At 34.4% G+C, this 17,484-nt stretch overlaps 1 protein-coding gene across 3 annotated transcripts; it reads left to right on the forward strand.

Moving 5' to 3' along the window:
• The first annotated feature begins 322 nt into the window (after positions 1–322).
• On the forward strand, positions 323–17,098 carry prune2 (prune homolog 2 with BCH domain). 3 transcript variants are annotated; one of them, XM_056458417.1, is made up of 13 exons: positions 336–379; positions 4,172–4,351; positions 5,136–5,255; positions 6,552–6,628; positions 6,762–6,962; positions 7,031–7,207; positions 11,212–11,314; positions 11,439–11,570; positions 11,644–11,730; positions 13,315–13,413; positions 14,973–15,011; positions 15,106–15,150; positions 15,642–17,098. In XM_056458417.1, the coding sequence occupies exons 4-13, from the start codon at positions 6,574–6,576 to the stop codon at positions 15,667–15,669; spliced, it is 966 nt and encodes a 321-aa protein (XP_056314392.1). In that variant the 5' UTR covers positions 336–379; positions 4,172–4,351; positions 5,136–5,255; positions 6,552–6,573; the 3' UTR covers positions 15,670–17,098. The 3 variants fall into 3 exon arrangements, with proteins under 3 accessions (XP_056314394.1, XP_056314392.1, XP_056314393.1); XM_056458418.1 differs by having other exon boundaries at positions 5,139–5,255; XM_056458419.1 differs by lacking the exon at positions 4,172–4,351 and having other exon boundaries at positions 323–379.
• Positions 17,099–17,484: the final 386 nt, after the last annotated feature.

A 17,484-nucleotide genomic window follows, 5' to 3' on the forward strand; every position in this document is an offset into this window, starting at 1 on the left:
TAGATTAATTGTATAATAACAAGAATACTTTTATTTATAATAAATATTTATAAATATATAAATAAACATATATAAATATAACTAAATGTACCCTAAATTACATTCTGACCATTATGCGTCTACAATTTGTTACAACAATGAAGTTAAAAAGCAAATAAGCAAAAAATGTGATTTTATTTTTTTCACCACCGTGATTGTTCAAAAGAGCTAAAGAGTGAATCTATAAGTCCAGCAATGATTTATGTCTTTACACTTATGTCAGGTGTGGCACAGTAACCGTTGTAATGAACATTGGACCAAACACTTTCTGAGTAAGAGGTCATAGAGCACCTCCCATTGCTTCCTTTAACAAATACAAGAGACTTGGAGCAGAAAGCTGGTGAGTAGCTGAACATACAACACACTTCTCACAACACTGTGGGGATCTTAAATCAAAGAACATGCTTCATTTTGGTACAGCTGGGAACAGATATTTTACTATTTTTACTTTGTACTTAGAGTAAGCTTTTCTGTGAACACTTTCAAAAGGCAGATTCAACACAATGAATCTTTATGGGTGATCAAGTGAATGATCTCCCGAGAGCACAAACCTTGATTTACAGTTTGACCACAATAGTTTATGATTTGAGTATATACATAATACAGGACATTTGTGAACTTCTTTTAAGTAAGATAACGTTTATAAATGTTATTTTTCTTTTGAATTTAGGATTTAATAATGAAACTGACATCATTTTCAGTGTTTGGGATAGAAGCATAAAACAATAATAAAAAATTATTCATGTCATGATGTGCCCTTTGTTATAATTTAAAATTATACATTTTAAAGTACATTTGAAAACATTTGTGGCAGCACGTTGTCTCAGTGGTTAGCACTGTCGCCTCACATCAAGAAGGTGACCCCTTATTATTACAGTACAAAAATTAATGTATACAAAAATTATTAGTACAGGCAGAAAAATAATCACATCGGGGAATAAGAAAATGCTAAACTGAAAATTGATTTTCCACCCCATTCAAATGTTTATTCATTTTTTTAACATGCTCCGTATTAACTTTCCTCAGCTCAACATGCTAATGAGATGGTGTTTATCAATCACCAGTAGGTGGTCTTTATACCATCTTATGCCATTACTACAATCACGTAATTCATTAAATTATTTATTTACCCACACTATTAATTATTTATATATTTATTTACGCAGGAATTTGTGGATTTATATACAGTACATTTATTTATTTATTTATTTGTGGATTATTGATTTATTTATTAAGGAATTTATTTGTGGATTTATTTATTTATACATTGTGTCAATAGAAATTACATTTATATATATTAGTTTATTATAAGTATTTGTCAGCTCTTTCAGACAGTACACTTTAACCATATTTAAAAAAAAAAAAAAAATGTACTATAATACATAAACCAGAAGTAATTGTAAAAATGTTACATTTTGCTTTATAACTTGAAAGAAACAATTAATTTTTTTAAATACGATATACAAATATAGGTGCACTGATTCATACATTCATTTTCTTTTTGGCTTATTCTCTTTATTAATCGGGGGTCGACAGAGCGGAATAAACCGCCAACTTATCCAGCAAATGTTTTATGCAGCAGATGCTCTTCCAGCTGCAACCGATCACTGGGAAACACCCATACACTCTCATTCACCCACATACATTAAGGACAATTTAGCTTACCCAATTCACCTATACCCCATTTCTATGGACTTGTGGGGGAAACTAGAGCACCCGGAGGGTGCCCACGCGAACACGGGGAGAACATGCAAACTCGACACAGAAATGCCAACTGACCCAGCCGAGGCTTGAACCAGCGACCTTCTTGCTGTGAGGCAATAATGCTACCCACTGCACCACTGGTATGCCTAACTTAACATTTTAAAAGTATTTATTATCAAATTGTATTATTTTCCCCCTTTGCATTTTTCCCACGATTAAGTAAAGAACAAACCACTGTTGTCCAGTGGCTTGCCTAATAATTCTAACTTGCCTAGTTAAGGTAAGTGAACTTGTTATTGAACTTTAAATTGCTCAGCTGATTACTGTCTTGAAAATACATAGTAAAATATTATGTACTGTTATTATGGCAAAGACAAATATAACTTATCATATACATTTTCATTATCTTGTTATATAAATGTAATAAAGTTAGTTATTAAAAGTATGTATGTTTAAAATGTATTGGAAAAATCTCTCCATTTAACATGAGAAATATAAAAAATAAATAAATAAATAAAATAAAAACAAGAGGGCTAATAATTTGGTCGTAAACAGTAAATAAAATATTTAAAATATTTTAGATGTTAAAAAAGCAAAATCCTATTTCTACTAGATTTCACTCAAGTTTGTTTCTGCCAGGAGGAATTACCCATGGTTTACCCCTACTTGGCTCAAACCACTTTAATGGTTAAATAATGGCATATATTCAATCATTTTCCTTTTTTTTAGCGGAATGAACCGACAACTTATCCAGAATATGCTTTACATAGTGGATGCCATTCCAGTTGCAACCCATCACTGGGAAACACCCATACATTTCAGTGGTGGAAAGAGTACTGAAAAAAATCACACTTAAGTAAAAGTACTATTACTTGCCTAAAAATGTAGTGCAAGTAGAGTAAAAGTATCTGTTGTAAATATTACTCAAAGTATAAGTAAAACGCCCTTTTCAAAAGTACTTAAGAGTAGTGAGTAATACGCTGTAAAAAGCTGATGCAATTACGTGCAATTTGTGTATGTGTGTAAACGTAACATTCTGAAGTGCATCTAGTTATTGCCCAGCAGGCACACAACATCATAAGATGTTAATATTAGGATAGATTTAGGTTGTGATGTCAGGTGATCAAAATTCAATGCCTAGCTAGTGTCTAATGATATTGTTATTTCAATGTCCAATAGCGATGTCAAATAACGTTGATATTTGGTTGATTTTAGGTTGTGTTAGAAAGTGACCAAAAACAACATCGAGCCAATGTCTTAAACCAACTTCATATTGATGTCAAATACTGACATTTATTCGTCAGGTGTGGCAACCAAAAACGTCAAGCCCTAACAACGCCAAGCTGTAACATCATTAGACTTTGGTATTTGGTTGATTTTAGGTTGGACGTTGGACATTGACGTTGGGCTGATGTCAACCCAATTTTCATTTCCAAACAAAATCCAACGTCCCCACAATGTTGGGGTACAACTTCAATCTGACATCATGTTGACGTCTTGTGCCTGTTTAAGGCCATTTCGCTCTTCATACAGTAAACGTCCATCCTTTTTTCATCATTGACATGCATCTAAACAGTCTCTGGGTCATTGCATGTAAAGATTTTGGACATCTTCTTTTGGACATGTTTAACGCGTCCATGTCTTGAGGTAGTTCAGTATGATGTGATTTACCTTCTGTGTGCGATTTGATTGGACAGGAATCACAGGACTGATTTTTCTAATCCCCATAGACAAGAAAAAGATAAAGTAGTGACTGCAGGTTAAAGGAAAATAGTGGAGTAAAAGTACAGACGTTGCACTAAAAATGTACTCAAGGGAAAGTAAAAGCCCACATAACTACTTTACAATTCCTCAGAAAAACTACTCGATTACAGTAGTTTGAGTATTTGTAATTAGTTACTTTACACCACTGGACAGTTTAGCTTACCCAATTCACCTATACCACATGTCTTTTGGACTTGTGGGGGAAACTGGAGCACTTCGAGGAAACCCACGCAAACACGGGGGGAACATGCAAACTCCACACAGAAATGTCAACTGACCCAGCTGAGGCTCAAACCAATGACCTCTTATTGTGAGGCGATTGTGCTACCCACTGCGCCACCGCCCAAAATAATGACATTCAATACAAATTTTAATGTAACTGAAAAAACAAAATACCAGATTACTTCAATAATTAGCACTCTTTTTTAAAAGAATGCAAAAGTGCACTTCTTTACCACATGCAAACAAAACAAAAAAAAACTGCTTAAAAGGCAGTTCCTAAACACTGTGACCTTGTACCACTTAAAACAGCTTCAGTTTATTTAACGAATCTAAAGCGTGTTACATAGTCAGACTCATTCACACACTGTAGTTCACCTGTGCATTCAGGCCCCTTCAGCTTCATTGAGTGTTGCTGCTCAGTCTCACTCATTTGTATCTCCAGCTCAGGGCGGAGAGAACAGCCTCACATCCTTATTTGGTGCTCGAGGAGGTCACATGACCATAAAATGGTGGATGCACTCGGCAGTGGATGAGCTGAGCATCCCTGACGCTGAGAGAAACAGCCACACATCTATGATCTAAAACCCAGGGCAGGGAACAGAACGGTGCCTCAACCGTGGTGGTGAGTGCATTGTGGGTATTATATCAGGCTTGCTGTTATTTGAAAACTGGGAGTGAAGGAGAAAGGGATGGGCATTTGTTTGTGATACATCTGTGTGTGATAGCGGAAGAGGTTTAACATCAGCATCCTCTATGATGCAAGATAGAGGCAGCTGCTTCTGTTTGCATATGGATCATAAATGATTGTTTGTCATGTTGAATGCAAGCACATGTTTTATCATAATGAAGCTTCAGCCTATGTGTACAGTTGACCTGTTTTGGGCATCATTCAAATTCACTGCTCTACATGCATGGCTCAATAATTTGCCTATGTGTGTGTGTGAGACACTGAGTGCGTGTTTGTAGATGTGAATGTGTGTGGACACTCAGGCGGAAGAGTGATTCACAAAGAAGAGGGAGAGAGAAGAAGGGGTTCATGATGATGATGATGATGACATAATGCCCGCCTACTTTTCCTGTTTCCTGCTGTGGAGGATGGATGGATGGATTAATCCAACATCTTGATGGAGGGAGAAAGCAACAGACCTTTCCACTTTCACCCTCACCCACTCTCTTTCTCTCTCTCAACACTCTGTGTGAGAACTGGAAACCATCTGGCAGCTTATTGTAGACACTCCCGCGAGACAGGCTTCCCTTCTCACGTGGCTGTGTGTGTGTGTTTTATGCATACATTTACACATGAATGCACACTGCTTTTTAATTTCAAAGAAAGATAGTGAAAGAATAGCATGGATAATTATTTTTAGAGCAGATTTCTGTTGACAGTTTGGTTGTTCTTATTGCAGCAGCAGCCAATGCAAGACTGCCATTGCAACATACTGAAGGAAAAGCTGCAAAAGTTCCGGATTCACAGTTTTAAGTGCATCTTCTGTGCTTGAGACTCATTTAAACAGCTCTCTGTGTCTGTGAGTTCTTACTTTTTACTTTTTAACTAGAAATGCTTACATTATTATTATTGTGTGTTGATTGTATTTTAAAAAAATGTAGGCCCACACAGAATTTGTGCGCGCAGAAATTTGCAGATTTCCGCAGATTTTTAGCCTATTATTGAGTCCATTTATTTACTTGTGTAAATGTGTGTAAATTTATATTAATTCAGTTTTTAAATTAATGTCAGTTGTATTATTGGCTCACATGAAAATGTTCATATGATTTATATAGAATACAGTTTGTAAAGTAATATTTACTTAGTTAAATATTAATTAATACTTAATTAATACTTAGTAGATAATTATATGAGAGACTTGCTTTGTTTATTGAATAAGTGGTTCTAATTCGATTTGCATTGTAAATATTAAATAAAAGCTAAAAAGGTGTTATTTTTTGTTTCATGTATTAAGTTTTTAGTTATGCTACCCCCAAAATCAGTCCGCATAGATCCACAGATTTTTTTCGCTGATTCTGTCTGGCCCTAGTAAGGAATAATGCATTACTTAAAAAATATTAATAAGTAGAATTAATACTATTTGAGTAACTTGCGTTACATTCTAGTTTAATTAATTAGCTTCTAAAAAATAAATTGCTGAATTACTATAAGTTTTGATGAAACCCAAAAGAGAGAATAAGAGAATGGGCTCCACGTGGGAAAAAAAAAGAAACCAAGATGGCAGAGCCTTACATTTCTGTGATAGAAGTATTCTCATTATTCTGAACACATGGAAGAAAATGAAAAGGTGATTGTCTCAATGTCTTTTATTACCAATAAAAAAGTACAAAAGTTGCAACATTTGTGGATCAAAAGCTTTCATCAAAGATGTCTTAATACTATTGAACAACACCCAGGCTTGTCTTAGGACAATTCTGAAAAACTGCTTTTTTTTTCGGATGTCGTTCATATGTTGACTACTATGTATTAATCAGTTATCATTCATTTATTCTTCTTGTGACTGTTTATCTTTTATATTTGTAAACATTATTTGTAATAAATGTATATTTTATTATGGTTGTTATTAACAAATTTAATATAATTATTATCTGATTATTATTATTATTATTATTATTATTGTTGTTAATAATAGCTTATTATTATAATTGCTATTATTATTATTATTATTATTATTATTATTATTAATAGTAGTAGTAGTAGTATTAGTAGTAGAAATAATATTTTTTAATAAAAACTATTGTGGATAGTTGCATGCATCTCTGACAGCAAAATGTCAATCCATTGGCAAGTGATATAAATATCATGTTTCTAATAGTTTTCCTTCTGGCAATGTGGGGATGGACCAGGCTTATGAAAGCAAGATGAGTTTTGAGGGGGCAGAGAGTAGACCAGGTGAGTATTTGAACAATGACACAGAATCTTCTGAAGATTTTATAAAAAATTTTTTTATATCTTTTTATTGTTTTAAAGATTTTTTATTAATTTACATTTACATCATTTTAATTTTCGGTTCATTTCCAACTAGCTCCACCCACCTCACTGCCCCTAGAGGGCCAAGGGGGTGTGTCCTCTCAGAGGAAAAAACTGTCCGCTCCCCGTATTAGTCTTTCATTGGACCAAAGTGAGGATGACCTGTTTGACACACCAGATGACCTTGACATCAATGTGGATGATCTGGACACACCTGATGAAGCAGATTATACAGACCATGAAATAGACTGGGAAGGTAGGCCATTAACACTTGTGACCATTTTACATTATTTAAAGCAGATTAATAAGTCTCAGTGTTATTAGAACCTCAAGCATCCCAGCGAGATTCTGTAAAAGAAACAGTTGAGCCCATTCCCACATACAGTGCTGAGGAGGAACGGCAGGATTCCAAACTCTGGAGAACGGTCATCATTGGAGAGCAAGAGCACCGCATCAACATGAAGAGCATTGAACCCTACCAAAAAGTGATATCCCATGGAGGTATGCAATCAGAACTTTATTGCTATTAAAAAGAAAAACTCTGGGTCAAGTATAACAAGAGCATGATTAGCATACACAATTGTGTGCAAAAACAGAAATTGTGTCGAACCTTTATGAGTGAACCTTTATTTTTTTTATTTATGTTGAACACAAAAGAAGATATTTTGAAGAAAACAGAATACCTGTAACCATATTTATAAATATCTTTGTGTTCAACAGAAGAAAGAAATTCAGTCTGGTTTTAAACAAGTAAAGGTTGAATAAATGATCACATAATTTTTTTACTTTGGGTGATCTAACCCTTTTAACAGCCCCTATTATGCAATTATATTTTGGGGGTCTCCAACAACAGGCTGATATGCACACATGGTCAAAAAAACTTTCATTGTTTTATATTATGCATATATTTTTGCCTGATTATCAAATGACTGCCATATGATGTGATCAGCGATTCACTTTTTCCAAAAATCACTTTTTATTCACTTTTTTTGTGGGTTGACTGTGTTCAGCAAAAGACAGAAAGAAATGCACAAGTAGCCAGCCATGGAGAGTATACAAATGCTGGTCATATAATTTGTATATCTTCAAAAGTTGATTTATTTCACTAATTCCATTCAAGAAGTGAAACTTACATAATGTGCACATTCATTTCACACAGACTGATATATTTCAACTGTTTATTTCTTTTAACTTTGATGATTTTGATGACAACTAATGAAAACCCCAAATTCAGTGTCCCAGAAAATTTGAATATTGTGAAAAGGTTCAGAATTGAAGACACCTGGTGCCACACTTTAATCAGCTAATTAACTCAAAACACCTGCAAAGGCTTATAAATGGTCTCTGAAGCTACGGTCACACCGGGCTTTGTGTGTGCGAAGTTCTGTAGTGCTGCGCTGCGAAAAGGGGCGGGATTAAACAAGCTTATTAGACATTAAAAAAGCAAGCGATTGCTCCATGTTTTAAATTTCTGTCCAGAGAGGTCCTGTTTTGATCCTCGATTGGTCTCATGCAGCCAAGTGATGCGATTTCGCAGGTTAGAGTTCACCAAGCTTGAACTTTGCACCGCAGCAACATGCGAAGCTTGACGCATGACCCCGGGTTTCCGGTCTGACGCATTCGCGTGCGTATGAATGGAAGTCTATGGGAAGAAAAGTCAAGTGTGACCGCACCTTTATACTGCGTCCGAAACCGCCTACTACTCAGTAGGTACAGCATTTGAATTGCATTTGCATTTGAAACGTACTACTCGGCTGTTAGAAAAGTACGTTCTATACAGTAAGAATGTGAAAAGTATGAATGGAATTCGGACGTACTACATCCACCATTTTGTCATGGTCACGTGACCTACCTGTGTCAGTTGCGTTGCTTGAAGCTACGGTCACACTGGGCTTTGTGTGTGCGAAATTCTGTTGTACGGCGCTGCGAAAAGGGGCGGGATTAAACATGATGATTAGACATTTAAAAAAGCCAGCCATCAGTCCATGTTTTAAATTTCTGTCCAGAGAGGTGCTGTTTTGATCCTCGATTGGTCTCACGCAGTCAAGTGGCGAGATTTCGCAGGTCAGAGTTCACCAAGCTTGAACTTTACACTGCTGCAACCTGCGAAACTTAACGCATGACCCCGCGTTTCCGGTCTGACGTATTCGTGTGCGTATGAATGGAAGTCTATGGGAATAAAAAGCCAAGTGTGACCGCAGCTTTACTCCCATTCATAAATTCGCTCGTGGGGCATCATGGGATAGCGCAGCATGCATAGGATGCGCACTTCAGAATCTCGCCGGAAGTAGTAAGTCATCCGGGTACTTCTCGCATACTGATTTTCGAATTCTATGAATTCGGACATACTACTCGGCTCGCATACTGATTTTAGCGTACTGTATAGTATGGAAGTGTGCAGTTTTGGACGCAGCCATTGTCTAATATTTTAGGCTACACAATCATGGGGATGATGACTGATTTGATATTTGTCAAAAAAACGACCACCGACACCTTGCACAAGGAAGGCAAGACATAAAATGTCATTGCAAAAGAGGCTGGTTTTTCACAGAGCTCTATGTCCCAGAACATTAATAGAGAGGTGAAGGGAAGGAAAAGCTGTGGTAGAAAAAAGTTTACAAGCAATAGGGATAACTGCACCCTGGAGAGAATTGTAAAACAAAACCCATTCAAAATTGTGGGGGAGATTCACAATGAGTCACCTGGAGTCAGTGCTTCAAGACTGTTGCAAGACATTGGTTTCAGCTGTCGCATTCCTTGTGTCAAGCCACAGTTGAACAACTGACATTGTCTCATGTCAGATGTGTTTCAACTGGGAAAAGACTGGACTGTTGCTGAGTGCTCCAAAGTTATATTCTCTGATGAAAGTAAATTTTGTATTTCCTTCGGAAATTAGGATCCTAGAGTCTGGAGGAAGAGAGGAGAGGCACACAATCCATGTTGCTTGAGGTCCACTGTAAAGTTTCCTAAGACAGTGATGGTTTAGAGTACCATGTCATCTGTTTGTGTTTCTCCACTGTGTTTTCTGAGGCCCAAGATCAATGCAGCTCAATAACAGGACATGCTAGAGCACTCTAGGTCACGTCGCATTTCTGCAGTAATTCAGGCAAAAGGAGCCCAAACTAAGTATTGCGTGCTGTGCATGCTCATACTTTTCATGTTCATACAATTCAGTTGGCCAAGATTTCTAAAAATCCTTTCTTTGTACTGGTATTATTTTATGTTCTAATTTTCTGAGACACTGAATTTAGGGTTTTCATTAGTTGTCATCAAAATGATCAACATTAAAAAATAAATAAACAGTTGAAATATATCAGTCTGTGTGGAATGCATGTATACATTATACAAGTTTCACTTTTTAAATGGAATCAGTACAATAAACCAACTTTTCGAAGATATACTAATTATTTGACCAGCACCTTTTTGTGTGAGCCCAATCAAAGACTATAGAATACACAAGATGTGTCGTATAGTTTTGAATGGGGAAAAGTGTAACCATCAACATGGTGAATGAAGCCCCACCTTCTAGTACAAGAGTCAATCAGCAATTGCTATAGAATGACAAATATCCGGGGGAGGGGCTCGGACCAGCCTTGAGTTTCTGCAGATTTTGTGTGATTTGAACATTCAGAAATGAAACTAATGGCACAGTTGTTTAATTATATTGATGATTCCTAATATGAAATTTAACCTTAATGTTTCCCCATTCAGAAAGAATGCACGAGCATAGCCTACTGCCCGAGAGGCTTTTCAAAGATGGCCACCAAGTGAATTGTCTTGAACTGCCTTGTGTAGATTATTGAATTAATCATCAGAAAAATGACAGGAACAAATCAGTGATCAGTGTGATCACTCAAATTCAGTCATGTCATTCAGGCGCAATACCCCCCCCCAACCTCACTCAGCTAGTATAGGGAAGGGCGGGCTCCTGGTTTTTCCCGGTCCAGCGCCTCCTATATGGACATCAACACGAAACATCAACACGAAACAGCTAAAGATTTGAAACCGAGTTGACTTTTGACTCTTGAGAATCAATAGTTTTAAACATGGTGCACTTTCAGATTTAAACTTCAGCTCAATTTTTTTCATTCACTTAGAGCTATTACACACTGCATGGAAGGTAATAGTTTAATTTCTAATGAATTTATTGTATTTACACATTTCTTATAATGATGTAGGCTATGATTATGTGCTTTAGTTTTTTAGTCAATACATCAAAATATGACGAAGAACATTTAATCTGACAAAAAGTTTGTTAAATTTAAAAGATTATTCCATCATGGATGTCAGTTAATTTAATTAATATTACATTATCTGCAACAACAGCTTTTAAAAAACATATTTAAGGCTAAATGTACACATTTAATAGAATTAAGCTCAGACTTTTTTTGTACAGGGCTAACTTGTAATATGACTTTTAATGTGTTGAGAAATGGGTTCACATGATGAAACCATAGTGACTGTTTGCAGGGATCCTTCACAACTGTGGTTTTCTTCACTTATAGGCTACTATAGCAATGGTGCAAATGCCATCATTGTGTTTGCTGCGTGCTTCCTTCCTGACAGCGATAGAGAGGACTATCACGAGATCATGGAAAACCTCTTTCTGTGAGTTCATTCAGTTGTCCTTATGTCAAATTATCTTTTAAATGTGACCTGAAATGTAATAATATCAGACAGACAAAGCATAAATCATTAAGTAAATAATATTACACTTACATATTACACTCAGGTATGTTATCAGTACACTGGAGCTCATGGTAGCAGAAGATTATATGATTGTTTACTTAAATGGAGCCACTCCACACCGGAGGATGCCTGGCCTCAATTGGCTCAAGAGATGCTACCAGATGATTGACAGGAGGTATACTGTCTATACATAAATTTTTAATATTCTCAATAACATATTACTAATATCTTTTGTTTACAATTTTCAGGTTGAGAAAGAACTTAAAATCTTTCATCATTGTTCATCCGTCATGGTTCATTAGGACAATTCTAGCCATCACAAAACCTTTTATCAGGTATGTGGACAGAATTTTATGTTTTAATACAGTGTCAACTAATGGTTAAGATTCAGAAAAGGTTGATCTTATGACATTTGTGTATAGAATAAAATAAATAAAAAGTATATACCGCAGACAAATTCTGACTTAAATATACAGTACCAGCAAGTTTTGTTTTTACTGGAAATGACACATGCCTTTTCTAAAAGCTAATAAGATGATGTTCAAGAGGCATCATTGTGGAGACAAACATTTGTCATCTTTTATGTATATCTGAACTAAAATTGGCTTGTGCAAAATTATTTATACCATTCTCAATAATTAATAGAAAATCTTTTATTGGCAATCACAGCAATCACATGCTTCCTTTAATTTCTGACCAACTTTTTGCATGTCTCCACTAGTATTTTTGCCTATTCATCTTTAACGATAAGCTCCATTCCTTTAGTTTGGAGGGTCTCTTTGCGTTCACCCTGATCTTAACCTCCTTTCACAGATTTTCAATTGGATTTAAATCAGGACTCTTGGCTGGGCCACTGCAAAACATTAATGTTTTTGTCTGCTAACCAGTTCTTTACTGCTTTTGCTGTTTGTTTTGGGTCGTTGTCATGCTGAAATGTCCACTGGTGTCCAAGGCCAACACAATCTCACGGCAATTCGTAACTTTTTGATTTAGTGGCTAATTTGTATGAATTCGTATGATCTAATTCGTACGATTTAGTACGATTTGCTCATCCCCCAATGACGGTTGGGTTTAGGGGTGGGGTTAGGTGCCACGCCTTCTTTTTAAAATTGTACAATTTCGTACGACTGAACTCGTACGAATTCGTACGAATTAGCCACTAACCTGACAAAACGTAAAATACTTACGTTTTCTCGTGAGATCAGGCTGCCAAGGCCATGTTTCTCTGCAGACTGCCTGATATTGGTGTTTTAAATTTCTATGTATTGCTCCTTTTTCATAATGTCATTTCCTGTGATTAGGTTAGCTAAATGTTTTCTTGTCCATTATAAGCAATGTTAAGCAGCACAACTATTTTCAGCATCGATAATATCTCTCGAGCACCAAATATTAGAATCACAATCAAATAATTGTACATCGAAGACTGGAAAAAACGGCTCCTGAAAATTCAACTTTGCCATCACAATTATATTTGAAATATATTCAGAAAGAAACGGATATTTTATATAATAATAATTGTATTGTTTTGACTTTGTACTTGATATAATAAATGCAGCTATGCACTGTAAAAATATCCCCAGTCTATAAAATAGCACAAAATCCTCTGATTTTACTATCAGGTATTTGTATTCATTTACAACAATAATACAAACAATGTATAACTTAAAACTTTTAAGAATGTCCGTAAATGTCACTAAAATTTGTTGGAGGAAAGATCAAGGTGCCATAATGCAATTCAAAAACTATTAATGTAATAAATACATAGGGGAAAATATGAATCACAAAATATGCTAAATCGAGATATTTCAAACAGTGATTTAAAATAACGAAATACATTGTGTACAAAAAATACAGTTGTATAAAAATTATAATTAAATAATAAATAAATAAATAAATGTAATGCATTTGATGTTTTTCAGCTCAAAATTCAGCAGTAAGATAAAATATGTGAACAGCTTAGCTGAACTGGAGGAACTCATCCCAATGGAGTACGTCCACATACCTGAATGCATCGTCAGGTGAGCAAGATTTATTGAGCGACATGTTATACTGTCTTTAATTGCGATCTATTTTTGACATACACGGTATGAGAGTAACCACAATAATGGCTCTGATCAACTGCACACATACATTGTGAGAGTGAGACAAAAAGGTGTTGAATGTGTTTATGAGAATCTGCACGGGAGTTGTGACTATAATTTAAAACCTGTGAAGACATGTTTCTATGGAAACAGATATATTTTAAATTCTGGGGTAAGGAGCAATGGATAGTGATTCTATCCATACAACCAATATGTCTTGGGACAACATCATGGAATTAAGTTAACTTATTAGTTTTTACAAATTTAAGTGCATTGAACATAAAACAATGAAGTTGTCCCACAAAAAAACTCAAGAATTGTGTTGTTTCAGCTCATTTTAAATAATAAGTTTGAAGAAACAGCACACGTTTTATCAAGATTTCACAAGTTTTTACATTTTTTGTTCTACACCTTTAGTCCAATAATGTATTTTATTAAATGTAATGATTATTGAATTTATTGTCAGATTTTTATATATAAAATCTGTGTAAATAGTTATTTTGTGTTGTTTTAACTATTCTACATTTCTTATTACATTTAAAAAGGACCAATTATGCCCCTTTTCACAAGATAAGATGTACTGATAAATAAGTCTATGATGTCCCTTGGATGTGCATATGAAGTTTCAACTCAAAATATCCTACATAAGGGACCTTTTAGGCTTCGATTCAATTTGTGCCATTGTGGTGTCTGTTACTTTAAATTCATATAAAATTGTGCTCTTTTCAAAAGAGGATGGCGCTACAAATTCTTATGTGTCAGTATACTTACAGATTTAAAAACAAGACTAATGTCCTCAGAGGGCTACAAAGGGAGAATGTCAATCAAAGTGTTTTTGCTAACTGTTTTTGTGAAGTGTGATTAATAAAACATAAAATTAATTAAAATAAATTACCATTAGAAGCAAATTACATCCACAGACTGTTGCCACACAACTGTGTTTAAACCCTTAAAGTTTTTTTTTTTTTTTTTTTTGTGTAACTGGTTGCCTTAAATAGTAATAAGTATATAACTGAGCTGTACAGTTGAAGCTGAAGTTGAAATGTTTAGTCTTTTTCAAATGTTTCCCAAGTGATGTTTAACAGAGCAAGGATATTTTCACAGTATTTCCTATAATTTTTTCTTCTTAGCAGTCTTATTTCTTTTATTTTGGGTAAAATAAAAGTGGTTTAAATTTTTTTTAATTAAATAAATTTAAGATCAGTTATCAGCCCTATTAAGAACCACTGTTGTCCAATGACTTGCCTAATTAACCTGGTTAAGACTTTTGCACTTTAAGCTGAATACTAATCTACTTGTACTTGTATATTATGTACATTCATCATGGCAAAGTCAAAATAAAATAGTTATTAAAAACGAGTTTGACGCAAATGTGTTGGCATTTTTCTTCTCTATGTTAAACAACACTTTGGAAATATTAAAAAATAATAAAAATTTCATGTGGGATAAAATTTTTGACATCAACCATAACTAATAATTAGTCTCTGCCTCTCTAGATTGGATGAGGAGTTGCGGGAAGCTGCGGAAAGCTCTAGGTGAGTATTCCAGATGTTCAAAACTTTTCCCTCTGTATTTATCTAATACTGCCATAGTTATGAACATGTCTACCTTTTTCATTTCTAACTGAAGAATCAACAGCTTTCTCCAAGGAAGTGAGATTCCACAAGAACCTATGTAAGATTTCTGAATCATTCTTAATCAAGTAAACATGAAAATCTCAACAAATATTATTTCTGGTTATATAATGCAAAAAAAAAAAAAAAAAAAAAAAAAAGAATAAAAAATCTGCTGGGCTAAAAAAGTTATTGGCTTACATAAATAGCCAAATTGCTACTAAGATAATATTTATTGCAAGGTTGTTTATCAAAAGCAATATATATTTTATTATCACATTTAATTATTGCATGAAAGACTCTCTTAATGAATGAATTAGTTTAGTCTTCCATGTTATTTTTTAGTTTTACTGAAATATTGTCATATTACATTAAAATGTGTTATGAATGCTGTTTCATTTAAAGTATTATTATTATTATTATTATTATTAGTAGTAGTAGTAGTAGTAGTTAGCAGCACAGCAATAGTAGTAGCAGCATTTTAATGCTAAATAATAATATAAATAAAAATATATATATTATTTTCATTTCACATTTTAATATCTGTTGCAGAGCTCAGCCCAATGCAAGCAGTTCATAGGAACCATTGGATGTGGGTACAAGAACAAAACTGTATGTCTGTAAAGGATGTTTTGAGTATTTCAAATTGTAATGATTGCACACTGGTGTGGATGCAATAATTGCAGAAAATAAGAGAAATGTTATTTTTGTGCTTTGGTGTCTCACAGTGCTGGGATGAATCGAGCAGAATCACATGTTCTTTAAACAAATCACCTCTAATACAATAATTCACATATTTGAATTTGCACCACAGAACAGTAGCTTAAACCAGCTCAGTGCTTGAAATATTCTTTGTCTCTTATTGTCTTGCGAAGGTTTCTCTTGTTACTTGAATTTATGCATGAGAGGCATTTTAGCAATAATATCATGTTGTACTTTTCCCCTTAAGGCTCATGAATTTTCAGTCAGGTACTTTTCTAATTGGAGCATGTATAAAGGGCAAACCAGACAAATAATACTGTCACTTCAGCTGTTCAGTATGAATATTAATGCATGCAAAGTAATTCTAAACACAAAGACAATGCATAGCACCATGTTAGCATGATTGCTAACTCTTTAACCTCTCATGCTACCGATAGCACACTCTAAGTTATTTATAACCTTTGTCAGAAACAAACTAAGTCAGGTTTACTTCACATAGGTTCAAAAGAAGCAAGGACAAATCATTTGTAGCTCTTAAATGTGAAGTGTGTTGGTAAATGCTTTCACTTTTACTATAAGCCCTTCGTAGACTGACTTCTTGAAAAATTCAGTGTGTGGCTTTTTAAAAAATGGTTTCAAATTTGTTTAATGTACACATATTGGTGGATGTTGCCACAAAAGGTGGCTTAAAAGTGACATTGGATGTTTATTTTACATAAGTTGATATGATTCTTTGAGGTCTTAATGAAAAGTCTATAATTATCTTTGGTTAAAGTTCTCAGTGTAAATAAACATGATTTACTCACCATTAAATAAGTTTTTCAGTTTTAGTACACAGTGAGCCATTTTGCTTTATATCTCTTTAAATGCCCATGAGCTGCTGCTTCCCATCCCTTTCTGAGGATGCAGGGTCACAGTTGTGTTTAGCCAACCAATCCATTCTGGAGAAGCTAAACTAAACAGACACAGCACTCGACCAAAACTCGAGCTTCTGCTGACTTTTGTCTGTATTACTGACATAAAAAAGTATTAAAACATATTTTCATAATATTATGACAAAATGTGATATAAAATATAAAATGTATTCAAACAAACATCTGTAGCCTACATAATAAAACTGACACTTCTGTATTTAACAAATGCTCAGCTGCCGTTTCTGAGCTGGTTAGTGTGTAAATCAACAACACCACACTGACAAACACAGCTGTGGACATGAAGGATGATGATCTGATTCTAAACACAAGTGAACTGAAACTGGCATAACCCAACATAACAAACACAAATGATATGCAGTGCTCAGCATATATAAGTACTAAAGTACTAAAGTAAGTACTAAAGCCAAATCTGTAGCTTATCTAACAAAATAACTTACGATAACAGTCCAAAAGCTAGTACACCCAAATGTATATGTTATTGGCAAATATTAAATACCAATTTCAAAATGAGGAAAAAATTGAAACATTTAGGTGAAATTATGTAGGTTGTATTTTTTAGCAATATTTTGTTTGAATTTAATTGTATTGTCTTTCAATTTCTAAATAATTTTGGTGACTAAAATATTATTTAAATAAATATATCTATTTAATAAATCTGTTTTATTATAATGCCCTGAAATACATTGCCTGTAATCACTGAGAAATGGATATGAATATTCATTTTCAAAATGGGGTGTACTCAGTTATGCTGAGCACTG

The sequence above is a fragment of the Danio aesculapii genome, chromosome 5, assembly GCF_903798145.1.
Source record: "Danio aesculapii chromosome 5, fDanAes4.1, whole genome shotgun sequence".
NCBI classification, from domain to species: Eukaryota; Metazoa; Chordata; class Actinopteri; order Cypriniformes; family Danionidae; genus Danio; species Danio aesculapii.

What these genes read in the sequence shown, in the direction of transcription:
- prune2 (XM_056458419.1), top strand. Translation starts at nt 6,574, where the DNA reads ATGGACCAGGCTTATGAAAGCAAGATGAGTTTTGAGGGGGCAGAGAGT. An exon ending in CCATGAAATAGACTGGGAAG is followed by an intron (nt 6,963 to 7,030) that starts GTAGGCCATTAA and finishes CAGTGTTATTAG; the next exon opens with AACCTCAAGCATCCCAGCGA. An exon ending in GAGATTCCACAAGAACCTAT is followed by an intron (nt 15,151 to 15,641) that starts GTAAGATTTCTG and finishes TATCTGTTGCAG; the next exon opens with AGCTCAGCCCAATGCAAGCA.